This window comes from Copidosoma floridanum, unplaced genomic scaffold (genome assembly GCF_036245765.1).
Source record: "Copidosoma floridanum isolate Cflo_tuat_1 unplaced genomic scaffold, Cflo_Japanese_pri ptg000007l, whole genome shotgun sequence".
Taxonomy (NCBI): Eukaryota; Metazoa; Arthropoda; class Insecta; order Hymenoptera; family Encyrtidae; genus Copidosoma; species Copidosoma floridanum.
Window position 1 is genome coordinate 1476997 of NW_028321884.1, and position 21699 is coordinate 1498695.

Genomic DNA, 21699 nt, shown 5'->3' on the forward strand with positions numbered 1-21699 from the left:
AATAGGGGGTGTAATTAAAATTGAAAAACATAAATGTTGAACAAAGTGTGGCTAATTAGTCAACAAAAAAAGTTCTCTCTCTCTCTAGTCTCGGTGTGTAACCTATACGGGGTGAAGCATCGGCGTGGCGTTTTTTCGGATTCAAGGTTTTTGTGCGCGAGGGGTTACAAGGGCACGCGAACGGATTTTTATTTTTCTTTCACAAAAAACAGCACCAGTATGGTGTAAGTATCTCACATAATAGCCAAGTATACAGTGACGAATGTTCCACGAAGTGCGAGAAATCTTCGCACTCGAGCTCACAGCAGTGGCAGTAGTAGTAGTAGTAGTAGTACTCGTCGCGAAGCCGGAGCAGCGAAAAATGATTTTGCACAGAATTATTGTGGGGAGTCATTGTTCTCGAGGCGTAAAAAGGGACGCTCACTTCGCACTTATTATTTTTCCTTCTCTCTCTCTCGCTTCTCATTGTCTTTCTCTCGGGCACTTTTCTCTTGTTTCACAGCTGAAACACACCCACCCGCAAGGACGATTCTCACACGCACACGTATGAATCCCCAATTCCTGCCTTTTATTCTAATGGCTTATCAACGTTATTTTTTTTCTTTTTGTCCCTTGGACGGGAACTTTCAAGATTAAAATCTTCCACCGCCAACACCGGCGTATGTGTGCCGGGGTGGAAAATGTTTTGCACAAACACGCAAAGCAAACTCACCTGTTTTTCGATACTTGCAAAAATGCCAACAACCGCGTGTTTCGATAAAAATCACTCGATACTTTCTCAATAAAATGAAATCACTTTTACTTTAATAATTTACATACAGAGTATGAATGAAAACATTTCATTGTTTTTACTTGCAAGTCATTAAAGGAACGAAAAGGCATCACTCCGAATGCGTTATTTCATATAATTATAAAAAAAAAAAAAAGGCGTGGATTAAAGTGTTAATTTATCACTTTGAAAATTAAAGTGAAGTATAGTTGCTCGCTCATTACACGATGATCGCGCGAGTGGCAAGTGGCAAACCTCGTGTTCATGCATAATGCGCCTCGTCTGGCTTGATATTATGACATCCTATATACGTTTACTGCTGCAACTTGCGAGCAATAAGTATTAGCCGCTAATGAGACTTGTCATCGACTCTGCGCGAGAATATAATAAATCATTGCCATATAAACGCGTGCATAAATCAAGCTATCCAGTGTTAACGGGTGAATTAAACGAAGTGGAGAACTGCAGTGAGACTGTACAGCAAAAGGTTAATGTTTCAGCCCGAGTTGCTGACCAAGAGGAAAATGAGCAAATACTTGTCCGATCAAAATCTTGGGGGTTAAAAAAAAAACACTCCCTCGTAATACACTATGTATACATAAATAGGTGCAGGTATACGCGCATGGAGGATGGCGTACCGCTCGGACAGGCATCAATAACGAAGGGTCTCGGCGCGCGTGTGCAGCACATCCCGCGCCCGTGCGTGCAGTCCCGTCGCGATAAGGAAGCGCGAACGCGGGGCGCTATAATTATATCTCGCGAAGCGGCTCACAGCATACCGGGCGTGTAGTGCCAACTGCCCGGCATTACACCTATATATGCTATATATTCAAACCTACCCAAGTACCCACTGTGTGTTGTAAATATATATATACACTTCGCACCGCGTGTGTGCACTCTCGCATTCACGGGTAATTAATCGAAAGGGGCTTTTGCGCGAGTGAAGAATAATACATGTACATACATGTATGTATACGCGCTTCCCTCCGGGGACCCTGCACGAACTTATATGTATAACATACACGTATATTATAAGCATGTATGTTTTTATACATATATGGTGTATAAGTACATGGCATGGCATATGGACACGATGCAACGAGACGATAACGCCAACAAGTGCGCGTCGAGCGGGAAAACGAACGCGGCGCGTGGGCTGTATGTATATATATATTATGTGTGTGTTTTCTTGACGCCTCGGGCGATACGAGGTGGAAAACGTGTCTCACGGCTCTGTGCCTACTTGTACGTGTGTGTGGCTAAGGTAGCTCTTATCGCGGGTATATTATATACATATATATCGTACTGGTTTTTCCCCTGCACACGATAGTTGTAACAGGCAAGTGTTATCACTGCAGCGCTATAGGTATGTATAATTATAATGCCTATACTGTTGAAAGAAGGCCGGTAGCCCCCAGGTCGTTGGCGATTTAGTTGTTAAGTGGCGTGGCGAAGCCGCTCGTCGGCCACCTCCTCGACTCTAATACCTATATACACCCACGCCCTCTCTCTCGCCCTCTCTCTTTAAACGTACCAGTATATATATATATATATATATATATATATATATATATATATATATATATATATATATACCTGCAGGCAGGCGTTTATTATGCCTGTGTACGCGAGATGGGCGATTTTTCGCTCTGCAAATTAAACGCGTCTCTGGACGTGCGTGTCTATGTCTTATTGTATACGCCAACCAAAGGTAATTTGCCACAATCGAGTGCTGGAACGTGTACGCGTGCGTGTGTATGTGCACGACGTAGGATATAAATATGCTGTTAGGTATTTTGCAATTCTGAATAAGCGATGTATTTTTTTTTTTCAGTTTAAAATTGGCTGGGTATGCATTTCAAGCCAATTTTTTTGCCAACTTTACCTCGTTACCGTTGTTACATAGATATATATTATAATCGTTATTTATCAGAGCAGAAATCGTCACGGTCCGACAATATTACGTTGCATCTCTTTTAATGGTGTTTGTCAATCTACGACGTTAATTCCGTACATTTTTTGCATGTACCTTATAGTTGACGCTAAAATAAAATAAAAATCATCAATCCATTAGGCGTATACAAATATATATATACTAGCGAGGGGTTGTTTCGCACCAAGTAATTCTTACTCGTGGAGAAATTTTCTTTATTAATATAAAGCGGAATCTTCACGCTTCGCGGAGTACCATCATCAGATAAGTGATTTTCGCAATTAAGAGCTCAAATGCTGGAAAGTGGTATAATTAATTAATAATAAGTAACAATAGAGTTGTAGGCGATAAGTGCGGAAATCGCTTGTGCTGTTGAAAAATTAATTTACAAGGATTGTTAGTACCAATTTATTGTAAATAGGTTGTTTTTTTTTTTTTTTTTCTTCTAAAGTATGTGTGGGGCATGAAATCCATAGTAACCGTAAACGTATAGTAGGTATTTATATTACTTTATCAAACAAACTTGAGTGGATTGATCGGTGTGCACCTAAACATCTCGTGACTGACGTGACGCTCGACTCGGCCCATATTAATTTCGTTTTTTACAAGCAAAGTAATGCATATACCTAGAGACAAGCGTCAACGTGACCAACAGCTCGTTCGACTCGCGTGTTAAAGTAGTAAAACAGCCAGTTCGACACTTAACCTGAAAATAATACACCTACTTCATCCATCCTGACATTGAAACGTGTTATTAGATAATACGATACTGTCATATTTTTGAGCTTGATAGTGATAGGTTTTTACTGACCGCAAGTATCTATTACATGCTTTTTTTTTTTTTTTTTTTTTTTATTGGTGTACACTTGGGCGATAAGATTCATATATCATTGTTAGTCAAAAGAAAAACTTTTCAACTGAAAAACGTAAGTCATACTTGGGGAGCAAAAACACAAATAAAGACGTGGTCATAAATAAAGGTATTCGTACATGTAATGTGACGTGTTGTAGGTACAACAGAAGAATGAGTAGTGCAAAGCAGGGACCCTCCTTGGTCATTTGTGATATTACGTTGCGAGTGCCCATGCGTTGGCCTCTTTGGGTGTCGCGGGAATTTATTAGCCCCTATAGCCCATCACTGCACCCGCGCGTATACCCGTTCTTGCTCCCTTCTTCTGTCGCGGCTTGCATCCTCTTCTGTATACCAGCAGCGCGACGCCCGCGGCGTCATTTGCCTTGTAAATCTCTAGTCAACACCGCCGCTGCGCCGATCGACGCTCCATTAAACACTTGGCGTGCACGGAACGCGGGCTCCCGATGATTAATGATGATTAATTGGTATGGTGGCGCAGTGCACGAGTAAATAATATGTATGTACACGTACACAGACTTTTGCGAGGTCCGTGATTTTCTAAACTTGTCAAAAAAATGGGTTTTACGGGCAAAGAAATTTACATGCTTAGCAGGCATTTCATAGCTATTGTGGCGCCGGTGCTCGATTGCAAAGTTTTTTTTTTTTTTCGATTACCTTTTGCTCTTTTTTTCAATTACAGTGAAAATTTTCCTGGGCTAAAAGTCAGAAGGTAATTTGATCGGGCCTCACAAAGTCATAAAAATGAATACCCACTCATCCAATGACGAAGAGTCGGGGCGTTGAAAAAAAAATCACTTTCACAAACTCATCCGTCGGAGAGTCACGATGACTGGTCGTAAATAACCCGCTGGTATTGGTGTACACGCATATACTCATTGTATAAGGTATACCATGCAGGGGTTAAGCGCCACGTGGTTATTCGGGCGTGTGTACAGGCAGATAGGTATATATAAGTAGGAAGGAATACATAAAAAGCGATTCGGCTAATAAGCGCGCGAACGCGAGCGGGGATCGTTAAATGAGTGCAAGCGGGAAAAGAGAGTGGTATAGGTATTATACGTGTGGGAGGCATCAGCGTAAAAGTATTATATGGAAGCAAGAACACAAGAAGAAGAAGGAGGATGTGTGGAGAGAGAGAGAAAGAGCCCGGGGAGGCAGCTCTCACACATGACGGAGTGTGCGTGCGCGCGATGAAGACGTGACGTGCCACTATTGAACGCAAACACTCGGGCCCGCTCTCCCTCTCTCGCGTATACGCACGCACACATGCGAGCCCAAAAAGGGTTGGGAGCAACCTCGTGCGGTAGCTGCGGCACCGTGTATACGTTCCACTGGCTCTTTTCTTTTCTGCGGCCTCCGCAGCTTCTTCTTCTTGTGCCCTTGCTCTCTACTTCATTATCACGCGACCAGACCTCTCTCTCATTGTCCTTAAATCCCTTTTTTTTTTTTTTTTTTTCTTTAATACCAGAGTAAGTAGCTCGCGTGAGCCCTATACTACGAGGCCAGGTGTAACTGCATACGTCTAATAATGTATTTAGGATGTCGTGCAACCACAGTCTCACGGTGCGGTAATTTCAGAAAAGGAGGGGAAAAGAAAAACATTTTGTTTTTTAATTTCACAAACACACGTATATATGCCAGCACGGTGTCTATATATGCACTCGGGTATACGTGTGCCGTGGGTAATTATTGCGAGAGCGGGCGCAAATTGCGCGAACGTGTAATCATCACCGGTCCAGCGCTGCCGCGGGGGAAATCGTTTACTTAGGCTGGTTTGTAGCCTCCCTCCGTTTTCTCTCCCGTCACCCCTTCGGCCCTGAGAATCTTGACGCCTGGGTCGAGGTTGCTGTCGTGCGCAAAGTTCCGTCGCGCACACACACACACACAGCTACATATTTTTTATACAATTACACGACTGGCATTGGCGTCAATTGGCGAATCGAGGGATGCCTGTATCGTTTTATAAATATGTCGGGGACAAGTGTCTATTCTCTTTTGCTCACGTCAGCTACTAGTTTTTATAAAATGGCATGTACCTCTCGCCGCATGTTACACGGCACTTGTGTCAATATACCTACACTATAGCAATGAATATAGCTGGTACTTTGCTGTTGACAAGGGATAATTTTTTTTTTTTTTTTTTCGTCCCAAAACTTTCCATCATGCGATCAAAGTGCGGATGCGTGGAATAGTGTACCTATTCGTAAAGCACAGCGCCAGCGGTGCGGGGCTCTCGAGGAGTCTCGGTCGTCTGCGTCTGAGCGGTCGCGCACTCACCGGGGCGTCAATACTTCCGCGCTCTCCGCCACCACGCACCGTCGTCGTCGTCGCTGCCAAAGAAGCGGAAGAAGAAGGAGAAGTAAAAAAAAAAAAAATAACGCTTCGACAATTAGTTATTCTCCAACCTCGAGCGTACCACATTTTTCAAGCTTTACCAATCACCATCGGTTAGAAAAACCATTCCGACGATATGGTAAAAAAAGTTGTAGATGTAGCGATGAATGTTTGATTGAATGTCGATATTCGATCGAGCGTCGATGCGTCGCAGCTAAACGGACGCCAATATTACACCGCAAGCATTTAGGTCGACTCGCACCAGCTGATGTAGGAATACATACATGTGTAGACGAGGTATAATCATAAAGTGGAGACTACTCGGTATATATATACACGACTACACGTATGACACATATTAATTTATTTAATAGTGGACGATGAATAGCAGAGATTGTGTTGTTGGGAACCACAGTGATGATACGGTGCACCACAATACATTTAGTAAACTTGTTTCATGGTATACCTATAATATAGATTTGGTCTCCTCGTAGTCCATTCGATTGACGAAGATATATTTTCACGCACCCATACGTAACTCTTAACCGCGTGGGTACAATGTTTACTTTTATAATTGTTAAAAACGTTATGGTAATCGAAGGAGGAAAATCGTTAAAGTATAAGAACAACACGGCTGCAGCTGGTTGAAACCATGGTATTAAAATCGTTACGACGCAGCGAGAGAACGGTGTGGCTGGGGGCCAATTTCTCCATGCAAATAGAGGAGGAGAAGTCGGTGCAAAAGAGGATGGGATATGGGGGTGGTGGTAGCAGCAGGAGCGAAATCGAGGCTGCCTAAAAGGCCCTGCAGGGGGGTGGTGTGTGTATGCAAATAGAAAGCTGTTACTGCCCTCGCTCACTTCTGCTGCTCACGTCGATTCAATGGGCGCGAGTGGGGGGGGGGGGGGTACCGGATGAAAGATCCACGGCTATTCTAACGCCTCCTCGGCTCTATCTCGCTCTCATTCAGCGGATCGCCCGAGTGGTTTTCACGGCTGCGGACGCTTTTCTCTTTCTTTGCCCAAAGAGATGAGCTTTATTCACCGGCCCTGCTTGCTTATTCGCTTTTCTTCCCTCCTCCTCTTCTTCTTCTTCCGTTATTGCTGCAGTTGCTGGTATATAATATATACATGTGGACCGAGAGAAAAAGCAAAAAACCTCTTTTTTTTCAAGCTGTTTTTCGACCGACACGTCTTTGTCACTCCCAGGCGTGAAGAATAATTCAGAGCGCGTCTTGGGGCTGGTTTTTCTTCCCCCCCCCCGTCCCATCCGCGGAGCGCACCAAGAAAGTCACTGTGCTTGGATTCCTGCGTCAGCTCGAAGGTGCCGTGGGACTCGCCGGTAATTTTACCATCCTCGGATCGACGCAAATATGCAAGAGAAAACAAAAACCCGATGACCAAGCACACGCGCGACTCGTGGATACAGCTGCAACATCGGAGGGGGACAGAGACGGGGCGAGTTGCGACGCCCACTAAATTATCATCTCTGTCCGTCTGTCTTCGGGCGAGAGAGCCATAAACGCCCAAATTACAACGGTGCGGGGTGCTACCACTGCGCCGAGGATGCGCTCTTCCCCCTCGAGCTCTTGTGCCACGTATTTATTCGCATGCACCAACGTTATCACGTATACGTACATATTATCGTGTACATTACGATATGTGTGTATAGTTACATGTATGTACAGTCGATAACTGATTGCGACTTGTCTCTACCATACAGATACGTCTTCGTTTGGGGATTTTGGATCAAAAAAAAAAAAAGTCACCGTGTATCAATCAAGTATACATACATATATCGGATAGGAAAAATGACCAGATGTATACGTATATGCTTATACATAGATATACCACGCACATAACAAGTGGCGCCAGGGAGTAAGTATACGAGGGCCGACGGGCTTTAACTGTTGCTCTCGACGTATATAATACGTAACATTATGCACGCAGCGAAATTGCCCGATGTGAAATAGGTGTATATATATATAAGGTACATTGGGGGATGGGGGAGGGGCCTTTTTATTTCTCTTTTCAATTATGCAAACGCAAATGAGCGACGCGCCACCATCACCTGACCGCAACAATTTTCGTCGAGCAAACACACACACGAGCGATCGGCGATCTTCCTCCTCTTGTTCGCTCGGCCAGGGTGGCAAATTATCGGTTCGGCTTTGGCTCTCGGGATGGGTATTTTCGCTGATTGGGCGAGGCGCCGGAGAATCAGCCTTCGTGCGCAACGACTCGAGAGAAGCGCTCGCTGCTGCTTGGGATGTATAATGGGTATATACATGTGTATAAATATTCTCTCTCTTCCTTGCATGCGCTTCATCCTCCTCCTCCTCGTCATCTTTTTTTTCCGGCTGGCGCAGGGCCCCTGGAATTTATCGCCGAAATGCCGGAAAGTCGGATCCCCCCCCCCCTTTAACCGTACTTACCTCGTCCCGCGATTTACAATGCCATGCAAGTGTGTTGGTGGATAGCTACCACTCATTATCTACGATTTTCTCTTTTTTTTTTCATCGATCGCTATTACTTTCCCGAACGAGGGATCCAACGAGCGGTGACTTGCAGAAATCGTTCCTAAATTCATCGAAATGCGAGAAGTTCAGTATATAATATTTTTATTTATTTCATACTCCGTCCTTTTCGAGTTTGGAGGGGAGTACATCATAATTATATGCTAAAAGTAACATTACTCACCATTTTAAAATTAATGAAAAACTTTGTAGGGTGCCTATTATGTTACGAAAATGGTATCACAGAAGGACTGCTTACCACCGTATTAAAATTTTTTGCAACATCCGTATACTTTAGATGGACGCCCGGTGTGCCAGCGTATATATATCTGGCGCCTCGAATTTTTAGTCTTTTTTTCCTCTTTCTCCGGCCGATGCTCCTGGAACATGTATTACACAAACACATGCTAATCGTCTCTCTCTCTTCTTTTTTCACTTTCGCGTTCCTCGTCCATCTAATCTGCGATCTAATCTCTCCCTCTCCTTGGATTTTATTTCGTCATTTTCTGATTCCCGAGAAAGAGTCGACCTATCGAGCTTCATTTGAATACAATTGACTTTTTCGGCTGGTTTCAAGTGCTTTCATACACGTACGCACGTGGAATCGCTCGCTGGTGAATTAAACGGAGACGCAAGCGCCCTTGAATCAAACACGTAGAGCTGAAATGGTTTTTTTTGTTCGTCGACACACATTGTCAAAAATATGCAAGATGTACATTGGAAAAAGTAAAAATTCCCTCGTACACAGGCGTAGCCTATTCTCGCTGTGAGCTTGTACCCAATCGAAAACTAAAATCCGCGACTAAATAATCGAGCCGCATGATGTGTATGGAAGCTATAGGTGGTATAGAGACCAGAGAGGCGACTTTGATATTCAGCGGCTGGGAGGCTCGCTCGCTGCGGGGGTCCGAGAGGAGGAAAAAGAGAAGAAGCGAGAGAGATAAAGAGCGAGCCGGGGAGACAGAGAGAGGAAGGTTTGGTCGCGCGCTTCGCTTATCGGCTCCCCTCATCTCGGCTTTCGGGACTGCCCGGAGAGGAACGGCAAAAGGGGGCCCAGAGGGGAAGAGAGAGAGGCTTCTAACTGCTTTACGACGATCGTTTGTACCGATTTGTTCAACAGGCAAGGAGAGAGAGAGAGAGGAGCCCCTGCGATCGACCCTCTCCCGCTTGCTTCGCCACTTTTGCCACTATATACACGGCGATACAGTTATACGAATGTAATGTTACCGCTAAAAGTGGACCAAATTTCAACTGTGCTCAGCAGCTCGCGTTTTACAGTATCGCGGCTATCATAAACTTACGGAGCCAAGACGAGAAGCCGCTACCAAGTATACATATTTTGTTGCCCGATATGCATTTTATTTTTTTTGTTTTTGTATACTGCAGGTATACGGTCTATACCGCGCAAAGCAGAAAACAGCTCGCTCGTAAAGCTAAACGAAAGTATCGTACGGATGAGTAGTGCTTTTCTCTCTGCGGGCGCAGCTCAAAGCCGAAACGACTCTTTTATATACGTATGTGTGTATGATATGTACCGATGCTGCCTCGCTCTCTGTTTAAAAGAGCGTATCGCTTCTCTAATCCGACGGCTTATCGCTCAATTTCAATGACGACGATAATTATTACTATCGGTGCTTTTGGTATTTCCGCACGAAAATCCCATAAATCTCGCGGCGTCGACGAAATCGTCCGCCCTTATCTTATCGCTTCCATATATATATATACAAATTTATACGCGGTTGTGAATATATATATATATAAAATTTGTATGTATACCGACTACCGACGTTTACTCCTTCCACCACGAAAATATGACGTTTAAGTTGTCGCAGTTAGGGCTCTCGACTCTGTATGCACCGACTTTCATCTAGCTCCAATTAAATGCAACTCTGTTGTCGCTCGATCGGATTAGGCACTCCGGGACAAAAAGCCATTTTTGATTTATCGGGATGAGGGAATGGAAAAAAAAAAAAAATCAGGCACACCGCTGCCATCGACGTTGTAACTCGAGTCATTAGGCCGATGAAGGAGGCTCGGGCAAAAAGTCTTTAATTAACGCGCGCGAAAAAAAAGCTAACGCCATTATCCTCGTTAAAACCCTAAGCGAGACAGCTGGCGATAAATTATGAATAACGTCATTCATTCGCGAGAGAGAGAGATATATATGGTACGTTATATATTATACCGATGGAAGGGGGGGGGGACAATAAAAAAGTGTAACCCACATAACGCGCGTGCGCTTGCGCCACCGCTTGATATCTCGATCGGGGAATCAAAAGTCTCGGGCAGCGCGTGCACCACTCGCCTAATGACGGAGCGTTCAATTTTCCCTCCACCCGGGGAGTGAGGGAAGAATCGCGCGTCCGAGATATCATATCGGCCGGCGTGATCCGCTTGCAAAAACCAGCTTCTCTGCGAGTGAGCACGAGCTAATAACTCGCACTTGCCGAGCGCATTAGGGACGCCATCGAGAAAACGCTCGCCGCGTGTGAGAGAGGGACCGGCTTTTACGACCTTCTCCCGCTTCATCATTAGAATTAATTGAGCGGGCTCGCGCTTTTGCGTCACGCACGCGCGTTCATAGCAAAAATCATCGGCGTCCGCGTCAGATAAGTCGGCTCGAGAATAGCTACCGTTCTTCCGTACATAACGCTTAAGTACTGTGCGCCGTATGCACTTGGGTACAAATGTTTTAGCTGCAGCTGGTGGATTCGCGTATTTTTATTTTTCGCCATGCCTGCAGGAGAAAAGTAAAATAAAAGAGGATGAACTCCCTTTGGTAAAATTTATTTTTCGATAAAGTCACTCCTCGCGTATCTCTTGTTGGCAAAATCTCTGTAACCCCTCCCCCCCACCCTGGCAATGATTTCCCATCGAGCGGTGGATCTACATCCGCTGTTTGGCCTCCCCCCCACTCCCCTCCATGTACACAGAAGCAATCGGACATGAGCGTGTGCAGGGGCCCTCGGCTACTCCCTCAAGCAGCAGTTTATAGCGTTAATCTCGGCGCGACTCGTTCTCTCGATGTAGCACGCAAGTAAAAGTATAGTGTATGTTGTACACTCGCGAGGGATAAATCGTGCGATGGCCGACCACCGCCCCGCCATTTATTAGCTTCGTTGCTTTTAGTATAGGGACAGGAGATTCGTGGTTCTCTTGTTTCCATTCCTCTCGCTGCACAAACTCTAAACGCTCGAAAGATACATCCAGACGCATTGTTTGCTCATCGAGCATCTCGGCTCCCTGCATAACTATATTGTGTACCTACTCATTGGAAAAACCATGACCGAAAAGTGTCGTTTGGTATATATACGACCGGTAGGGAGCGAACGTCTGCCCCAAATCAACTGAAAAGGCGACCAGAAATGAGCGCAGTTCCATAAAAAAGAAAAAAAAAAAAAAAAAAATAGAGGAGACGAGAAGTGGCTATTATACGGCTCATCCTCCGGAGGCTTTGGTCGTCAATTGAGCTGCGACAAGCTTAACAGCTGCAATAATCGTAAAATAATTATATACCTTGCCTCGGGCCACTTCATCGTGTACACGTATATCATCGTAATGTGGAAGGTCGCGAGTAGATGTATATGCGCCCAATAGAGCTGTATACAGGTAATGGAGACGAGAGCTAGAAGATGAGACATCGGGTCATCGACACCCTCCGCCCAAAGCACTCTATGACGCAGGGATGTGACCAGGGAAGTGTGCATCCGATGCATATACTACAATAGCCTTGTTCGGACTATGCACCAAACGTGTATATACATATATACGTATACACCTACTTGACTATAAAAACAGAACTGGCCCTTGGCGTCGTCGTCGGCTCGATCTTTTCATCTCGGGCACATATATATATAACATCTACATCCTTGGCGACAGAGCGGACAGGTATAAACGCGGAGGGATGCGCCGGGGATCTCTTTCAGCGCATCCGGATGATCCGGCTTACGCGATCGCGGCCCGGACACCTCCGCTTCTTTGACGCGCATCGCGCATGGACTGGGGGCCACATCGATACGCGAAAGGGGAGGGTCGTTATAGTCTTGTTTTTGTTGTTCCTCTATATATGTATATACATGTGCTCCTGAAATCATCCCCCCCTCCGAGCTTTGCGGGATACGTATCGCTCTATCGATGATCGCACGCCTCACTAATAAGCAGATGGGCCTCGCGTGCGCGCGTGTTATACTCATACGGTCTTCATTTTTCACCCATTTCACCCCCCCCCCCACTTTCCATTGACGTCCCGGTGTGTATAGTCCAGAGCCGCTTTGTGTTCTCCGTCCGCTCGGTGAAACGAAAATCGCCCCAGTTTCACGGCTCGTGGTGGCTTTTGCTCCGTGCGCGCTTTTATTCGGCGATTTTACTCTTTGAAGCGCGGATATCGAGCCCCGCGCCTTTCAATTGTCGTCCGCCTTGTTGTTGTGGCTGTTTGGAGAGGAAGCGAGGATTTCCGAGGGAACTGTACGTTTTTTTTTTTTTTTGTTTTTTTTTTCCCCTCTTCTGATGCTCTTTCGAGTGTGGGAGTGCGGGCAAATCGATGGGAAAAATATATCTGGAAGCTCACACCGATACTCGTGGGTTTTAACTTTTATCTCGTGGAAACACGTGTTTATACCCAGCGTTGATATGATTACCTCATCTCGAGCGAGCCAAAGTGGGCAGTTTTGTGTCCGAAAGGAAAAAAAGAAAACATAATCTCGACGCTCCGGGGTGCAGGTATCCAAAAATTTGGCCCAAGAGGAGCAGTGGCGCCGGGGCACCTTCGAAGAGCTGACACGAGCCGAGTATAGACGCGCGGCTGGGAATCGCAAGGTTTTACGGAAAGAGAGAAAGCCGGAGACAACGGGAGGAAGGCTCGGAGCGGCTCGGTTTCACGGTCATTGTCGCCGCCGAGAGCTCCGGGCAGGGAGTAATGCGAAAACAATGGCCAAGAGAGGGTACAGCCGAGGGCTCGCGCTCGGTGGAATTTCAAAAATCCCATTATCGCCGTCAGGGCCCATCTTGTCGAGCCGGCCGGCGTTTCGTGTGTCGCGCGGGGGAGGCGCCCTTTGTCTCCTTTCCTTCCTTATCCCCGGGTGCGTTTACAACGCCTAATTACCGTAATTGGCTGACCAACGTCCTCCTCGCCGGCTCCCAAACGACGACTTCCCTTATTGCCTCCTCCCGATCATTTTCCCATTAGCATACCTCTTGATTACGCGCATCCCGAATCCCCCGATTTCTCTCTCCACCTTGGACTTATTGTTACCCTTTGCTGCTTTCATTGTACTGTACATTCTCACCGAATATAATGACCTTTGCTTACGTATATATTCACTCGAGTCAAAATTGACTGATGTTCATATATGGAGATGAGACACTGCTTCCCACGATGTTTTTTTTTTTTTTTCAGCTTCTCACGTTGTACCTACTTCAACTTTGCTAACTCGTCTGACACGAGGCTTATTAGTCTTAACGAGGAATTACCAGTGTCGGTTTACTAAGAAAAGATTTAAGCTTAGCCAGCCGTCACCAATAACCCACACCCTTCGCTTCCACTTCTTTTTTTCTCTTGTATTTTTCTGGCTTCGTGTCTTTGAACACTTTTTTTCCATCGCGTAACTTTCACTAGAAACTATATCCATATTTTGAAAAATCAGCAGCTTAATCCATACAAGGGGCTGTGGCGTTGCATGTGAAGCACGATGTATAATTATGGAACAGAAAAATATAACTTGAGGTTCAAAATATTAGCAAAAAATAAATAAAATCAAAAATGTTTCCCCATTAATGAAAAAAAAAAAAAAAAAAATGTATCGATACTTTAATACAAACTGTTCCTGTATAGCGATTGTAGTACATTCCTGTAGAAATCGTTTTGAAAAATTTCCTTTTCTCCCCAAGTATTTTCGAGGAAATGGAATAAGTGAATCATCAAGCTTCTACCTTCTCGTGTACATTTTAAAAACATTTTAAAAATACGCATGATAATGAGTCGGTGATTTTTTAATTTTAAATAAGCCACGGTGGCGTTTCTATTTACAGTATTGTAAATCGACACTCGACGCAGTTACCGTTCGACCGCATGTTTCCGTCTATACCACTCCGCGCGGACTAAAAGTCCTACACTTATTGATACAGGTATAATATACGCGGGTTTCTCGGTAAAAGTACAAAAATTGTGTTGCTTGTAATGTAAGTGCTCGTGTAGACAGCCACTATACTACTATACTTACACCGCCGCCGGCCGACCGACAGCATCACTAACTTTGCCTCGCGTAAGATTTTCGTGTTACCTCTTTAAGCCTGAAACAATATTTGCGGAGACTAAACACACGATTGGGCACTCGTTGCCTCCAAGTTTGTTCGAAATTATAGCTTACAAATATTTGTCATGTCATACGCGTGAGAAATGAGCGGAGAACACCATTCTCGAAGTATCCAACAAAAAAATTCCCCCCATCACCTGCGATCGCGTAAATCCATTTAAATTCTCATCGGCAAGTAAGTAGAAAATAATATTGAACACGTGGGTCTTTGTGAAAAAAAAAATACTCGGCTGTGAAAATTAAAAATAACAGCGGAGCGACTGATTCGATGAGAGTATACTATGTGGTGGTTGAAATTTCGGGTGACGGTGAAACTCAATTGACGAGCGCGACTCGGGTTAACAAGCACAGGGAGCGTGATAGGCCGACTCGTTCGAGGAATCGTCGCAGAATGTAACACATGGGACCTCACGCGGCACAGCGGCATCCTCTATACCCTATATAATAATAATACACACACACACACTCCCTCGGTTAGCCGAGTGCACGGGCACTATATTATATGCATCACATTGGCGAGAAGAAGCCTCGCGCTGATTTGGGTCGCGCCCGCTGGGTGGTCCACGCGAACGTATATACACCGCCACGCGGGAATCAATGTCAAGTGAACCTCGTCAGCGATACTCGCGCGCGCCCGAGTGTGTGTGTGCGAATTCTCTAATCAAGTTCTCCCCCCCCGACGGCGGTGGCTTCGAAATTTCGCCGCTGATGCCTCCGTTCTTTCGGTTATTCAATTTGTCCGATACTAACTTGATGGACGGAGGATTTCGGGAATCGCCGCGTTCACGGAACGGAGTATGACTCACGAGGATGAATTCATACTTTCGCGTAGCCGCGGTATTAAAACGGGATTATTGAGAAACGGTTGCTCGGATAAGTTAAAAAATTAATTGAATCGGCGGGAAGAGTTTCGCACGAGTGATTATTACCGTTTTCCATGTCGTCGTTGCAAGAGAAAGTAGGTGCTGCGCGGCTAATGCATTTGTTACGCGCATAGGTATACGTGTACGAAGGAAGCAGAATTCGAGTGCCGGTGTGGTTCTTGGAGTTTATATTAATTTATTGTTGTCGTTTGTGTTATTTATGAAACTTTCCACTCAAGATTTTGCAATGCTCTCCACTCGAGGTTCGGCACCAATGGTTTTTACCAGTAAGTGCGTTGTTGCGCTCTCGATGATGATGATGATGATGTAACTTGATCGTAAATAGAATTCTTATTCTCTTCGCAACGAAGGAGCGTAAACGAATAAGTCTCCTTTTTATCCTTTTATTACCATCGGTCGAGTGTTCGTTGGGCTCCCCAAAAAATTAAGAGTAGGTGTGTACCACTTCTGAAGATTATATTATAATTTTAGTGGGCATAAAAAATACATCGACTTTAAATGTTACACTGCTTTGAAATTAAAATTTTGCAACACCTACGAGGAGTACCTATCGTTCGAATGTTACGTAAATAAATTATTTTTTTGTCAATTTCATTAATTTGTTGCACTTTGTTGTATACGTCTTTGAATAAATTTATCATATTGTCAAGAGACATTTTTTCATGAAAGTATCGTTATAAAAGGTGATTTATATCGATTATATATTACAATTGAGAATTTAATCGAGATTTTCTAAAAACAAGTATGGGCATATTGTACGAGACATATCACCAACAGTGAAAATTTCGTAACTCTTTCAACTTTAGTAAATCAGCCGTAAAAAATTAAATTTTTACTACACCAATTAATATGTGAAAAAGTGTACTACTTTATTTTATTCAGCTAAATTTTATTCACTCTAAAACTTGATTCAACATAAATATTATACGAAATGCGAGACGAAATGTTACTTGAGATTTTAGCTATACAAAAAAGTGGCTATAATCCAAAAAAATTAAATTTTGTGTGCAAGGGACGACTTATCTTATCCTCTGATGATGAAACAACCTAAAACTAAAACGGTTTGCAAATGTTTTGTTTTCGTTTATTTTTAACAAAAAAAAAAAATGAAAAAGAAATTTTTTTTTTTTTCAAATCTACCATTTTTCATGACTTTGTCCATACACATGAGTTTGAATCAATGAAATTTTGTAAACATTTGAAATACTGTTTGCCCAACGAAATTTGAAAAAACTTTTCAAACCTATTCTCTGCAAAACAGTAAGTGTATTAGCTGCGAGAAAAGGATTAAAAGTGTTAGCATGGTTCGGTGGTCGAGAAGGAGAAGAAGGCAGTGGGTGGTGAGGTGATGGTGGCGGAGAAAAAAAAAAGTCGTGAGACGAGGTGGTGTGTCGGGCTGTTCGATAACCACCGCAAGATGGCCGCGTGCGCGGGCCACGAGGCTCGGGCGCTTTTTTACGTGTCGCGTATACAATATGCGCGGTGCACTGCACATATAGGATGCATTAGGCCTTGGTTACGCGGCATCGTTTTCTGCTGCTGCGCGCGCGCACAAATGCAAGCAAAACCACATGATTTTTTGTTCATCGTTCCGTTCTTACACAAGTTTTTTTTTTTTTTTTTTTTTTTTTTTAGCTCATCGAATGAGTGGTTAAAAAGCCAATGCTCTTTTTCATCATTGTACTTACTCGAACATTTGGATAGTGCATCCAGAGGGGCTATTGGAACAATATACGTGTACTTGTAATTTCTTTCAAATCCAAACAGTATTTTAACATCCATCCGTTTTTTCTATCATTAATCGTTATTTAAAAATTGAAAAATAGTTATTTAAAATTATGATGACACTTGTTCTCGATTCAAACTATTTATACTGATTAGGTATTCGTGTGTTCGTTCAATAAAAGTATCGTAATCTACGCGAAAAAGTGAAGAAAAAAAAATCATAATCATGAAAGTGGACGAGGTTGTGTCTATAATGGAGGAGGTAACAATCAGCAATAATAAGATGCGGTCACACGCGAAAACACCGAAAATCATCAGCTCGAGTTTCTCTGTTTTCCTCGGCTCGCTTCTGCGCATGTATACACATAAACCTGCATACCACCTACCCATACCTCGCAATATACACCTGAACAAAAACCACGACGACGGAGATGTTGAGAGCAATTTCGTGATTTACGAGTATTCTCGACTGATTGCTCGCTGCACAAAAGTCATCTTGGCATGCACGGCGCTCGACTTTCCCCTCGCGCTCTTTGGAAAAAACCGTTCTCTCTCTCTCCGGTCCCGCGGGCTTGCATAGCTCGAGAGAAAACAAGGAAAAGTAAGGGAGAAAGGGGTATACAATGGTATTACAGATAATCAGTATTGCGCGAAAATGATCGACATCCCGAGCTCCCCGCAATTTTCACCAACTGTATTTTTTTGCACCCGGCAAGCCACCCCGATCTCTTACGGTGCTGCTGCTGCTGCTACTGTCGTCTTGAGTCTACTATATGTGTATATATACGCTCTTGCCCCGCGCGTGTGCTTATTGATTTTTCCCCCGTTGTTGTTTTCGCGCTTACTCGCGCCTCCGCTCATTCGGTCCTCTTTGCTCTTTCCATTAATCCACAAGTTATAGGACTGAGGTGCGTACAAAGGACCTTTTTTTTTCCTTAAAAAATAATCGCACGATTAATTATTGCGCATATTCCAACACCACCTTAGACTTGAATATCTCATTCAAAAAAAATAATAAACTGGTGTGACATGACCTTCATGCAGTTAAACAATAATCGTCCCATCATATAATGATCGTTAAATGAGCAACTTGTAAAAAAAATAATCGTGTAAAATATTTTTGTATGATTACAGACAAATGTTCCCGCAGATGAAGTTCCGAGTATCGGGGCTCGACGCCAAAGCCAAATACATCCTCCTCCTGGACATTGTAGCCGCGGACGACTACAGATACAAATTTCACAATAGGTAAGCCGAGCGATTCACACGAGTCTGTATCTCAAAGACTGGTGCCCTCGAAAGCACAGTCGTAAGGACGTGTATTTGCATGATCGTGGTCGTGGGGTTGTCTGTAAGTTTGATTGAAAGAAATGAAAATTGCTCTGAAGGGGTTTCCGGGGAGCACCTTTCAATTAAACCGACCTCACTGGGAGGGGATTCAATTTCTCGCTCGTTGAAAATAATTCATCATACCACGCCGATTGGGAATAAAAATTGCACCCCAGGGGTCCTGAACTTGATTTAAAAATTGCTACCACCATTAAAAACTTGACGAGAGGAGCTGTTTATTCTCTATTACCCAAACGTAAATGCCAGTGGTAGCGGTGATGATAATAATGAACATTGAAACATGTACAATATGAATGTATAGTTATTGTATGGGGGAGCAAAGTGCGGGGGGGGGGTGGGCTCTATTAAATGTTATTAACGTCTGGTCGTTTAATCGTTTGTTTGGATTGCCACGCCGAGCAGCAGGTGGATGGTGGCGGGCAAAGCGGATCCGGAAATGCCGAAGAGGATGTACATCCATCCGGATTCGCCGAGCAGCGGTGAGCAGTGGATGCAAAAAGTCGTAAGCTTCCACAAGCTCAAACTCACAAACAATATCAGCGACAAGCACGGCTTTGTAAGTACTGTACGTAACGCCAACAATCATGATTTACTTATTTTATTATTACATCTAATAGCTCCTAAGTTTATAATTGTAGCACTGCATCCTTATATATTAATATTGCATATTTTCATTAATTCTCTCTGGTCCCATTGCTTTTTATTCTTTCTTTTCTTTTGCCCTCTGTTCACTTAAAGCAGCAACACACGTAGATGATAATGTCATACACATTCAAGTTGATAAAATGTCTTGGTCACATTGGTCTGGCGATTGGCGTATAGAAATAAAATTCCATCGGTTGGGAGTGACACGATAAGAACAACAATGGCAGCCGTCCGATGATTTAAGCCCGGGCGTGTAATTGTATCAGTTACACCCTTGACGGGTCGAGAGTGTCGATGATGAAAATCCCGGGCAGAGCCATTAGCGGCAACAGACGGCAGCCGAGATCACCTGGGGGGGGGAGGGGTATAGGTGTACGTTGCATTAAGTAGGTACACACCCAGCCGTCGTCGGACGGGGAGACATGTGCGCGCAGGGGACGCATCCGTGTGAAAGAGGAAGCGTCTGCCGCACATTCAGAGCAGGCAACGGCCCGTGAAACGTTTCAAAGCGAGGAAGACTCCCGACACCAAGTAATCCCAGATTAAGTTATCGCGGTTGGGACTTGGTCGTCAAGTAGCGAGACAAGTAGAAAAAGAGGGACGCTTTCCTCCGCTCTTCCCCCATTTTTAATCCCACTTTTCCTCCCCCCACCCCACCCGTGGTCCCATAATCGATGGAAGCTGCGTGCCCTCCTCTCTATGTACGCACTCGCGTCCCTTTTCCTTTTTTTTCCCGTATGAATCCTTTTTGCGGTGTAACGTCGGCGGCGGCGCCTTTTGAAGGATCCTACATCGCTGGCTCGTGAAATCTAGTCCTCGCTCCTTGCCCGACCTTCGACGTCAATGGCGCTACTAGGTGTGTACCGCCGCCCTACCTCGTATTCATATATATATACCTACAATACAAGTTGTTGATGCCGTTCCGCAACCCATAGGGGATCTCTTACTCTCTTTTTTCGACATATACATAGGTACACGCGAGCTCTGTTCTCTATAGCCATTTTTCTCTCTCTTCAATCGACTCTTTTGTGCTCACTCCTTCAGAATTTTTTTATACTTTTTCCCTTAATTGTTCCCTGTTTTCTTACAAAGTAATTGTTTCTCCAATTTTATGTAAGTGCTTCGATTACTCCACAGTGAACTCGTCCATCCAGCATTTTTTACTTCTTCTGGAATATCGTTCGCTACTCAACCTCCTTTTTTTTCGTAATTTAGAGTAGTAAAATTGACGTCCCACGAGTTTACCTGTCACTAGCTCGGGCAAACTCATACAATAAGTATAGGTACGTGTGAGAGAAAAAACAATACCGCGTGCTCGCCAGAGTTTATTTTTTCTCCGCTGGTGCTCTTGAAAATTAGATGTTGGGCGGTGCGCGTTCATTCGTATGTAATATAAAAGGTATCCCGCATGTCGCCGAATAATAAAAGATAGAGCCTCCTCGGGTGTGCCGTGTGACGTGCGTGAGAGTATATATATAGGTATGGTAACAAAGGGCCGTTTGCGGGCGGCGTCGGCGGCGACAGAAAAACAAACCGGTGTCCGCCCGCGGATCGAAAAATAAAAGACATCCATACATATATATAGAGCCGTACAGAAGAGGAGGAGGAGAAAGATGCGGAGACGAGCGGCCACTTGCAGCGTGCCGCAAAAGGATTTTTTTTTTTGTCTGCCTATAATACAATCGTGTTACATAAGGTAGCCACATCTAGGCGGTAATTTACGCATCCGCGAAGCCTAAGTGGCCCCCTACAAATACATATCCGATCTGTATAGGTATTTGTGTGTATTGCGTGTAACCCACGTCAAGTATACATATATATATATGTGTGTGTACGAAAGCAAACTGCAAGGGGTGAGTAAGGAACACGGGCGCCGAAAGGCCCCCCTTTATCCCTTGGGACGGCTAATAAGCGCGCAAGGCGCGGTTTTCACCTGGCGACGGTGACGACGACGCGAGTGAAAGGGGCAAAGGAGGTGGGGGGGGGAGGAAAAGGGTAACGACACACCGCATATTATGCGAACGAGCACGAAAAGAAAGAGAGAAAGAAAAAGCCCGAGATGGAGCATAGGTGGCGCGCCCGACCAAAGCACACATGCGTGCATGTGCAGTGCCCATATAGATATATTATATCCGTATACGGTCCAGCGGCTGTACATAAGTATATATATATATGTATGTGTGTGTGTGTGTATAAGACCGGCTCCTTTCAAAAAGCTGCAGCATCTACATCAGCAGCAAAGAAACCGCCGCCGCGGCTCCTTACAATGCGTGCGTATATATATGTATAGGCTGCACGCCTCCTTTCTTTCACGTGGCGGGAGTAAGCGCGCAAGAGTTTCATTTATATACTTAGTTAC

At 44.4% G+C, this 21699-nt stretch overlaps 1 protein-coding gene across 1 annotated transcript in view; it reads left to right on the forward strand.

Annotated features, from left to right (window-relative positions):
• bi (T-box transcription factor bifid) overlaps positions 1-21699 on the forward strand; it is an 85120-nt gene that overhangs the window by 17964 nt on the left and 45457 nt on the right. The window contains exons 3-4 of the mRNA XM_089588840.1: positions 18480-18593; positions 19098-19260. Coding sequence (XP_089444966.1) covers positions 18480-18593; positions 19098-19260 — 277 coding nt within the window. The remainder of the gene's footprint in view (positions 1-18479; positions 18594-19097; positions 19261-21699) is intronic.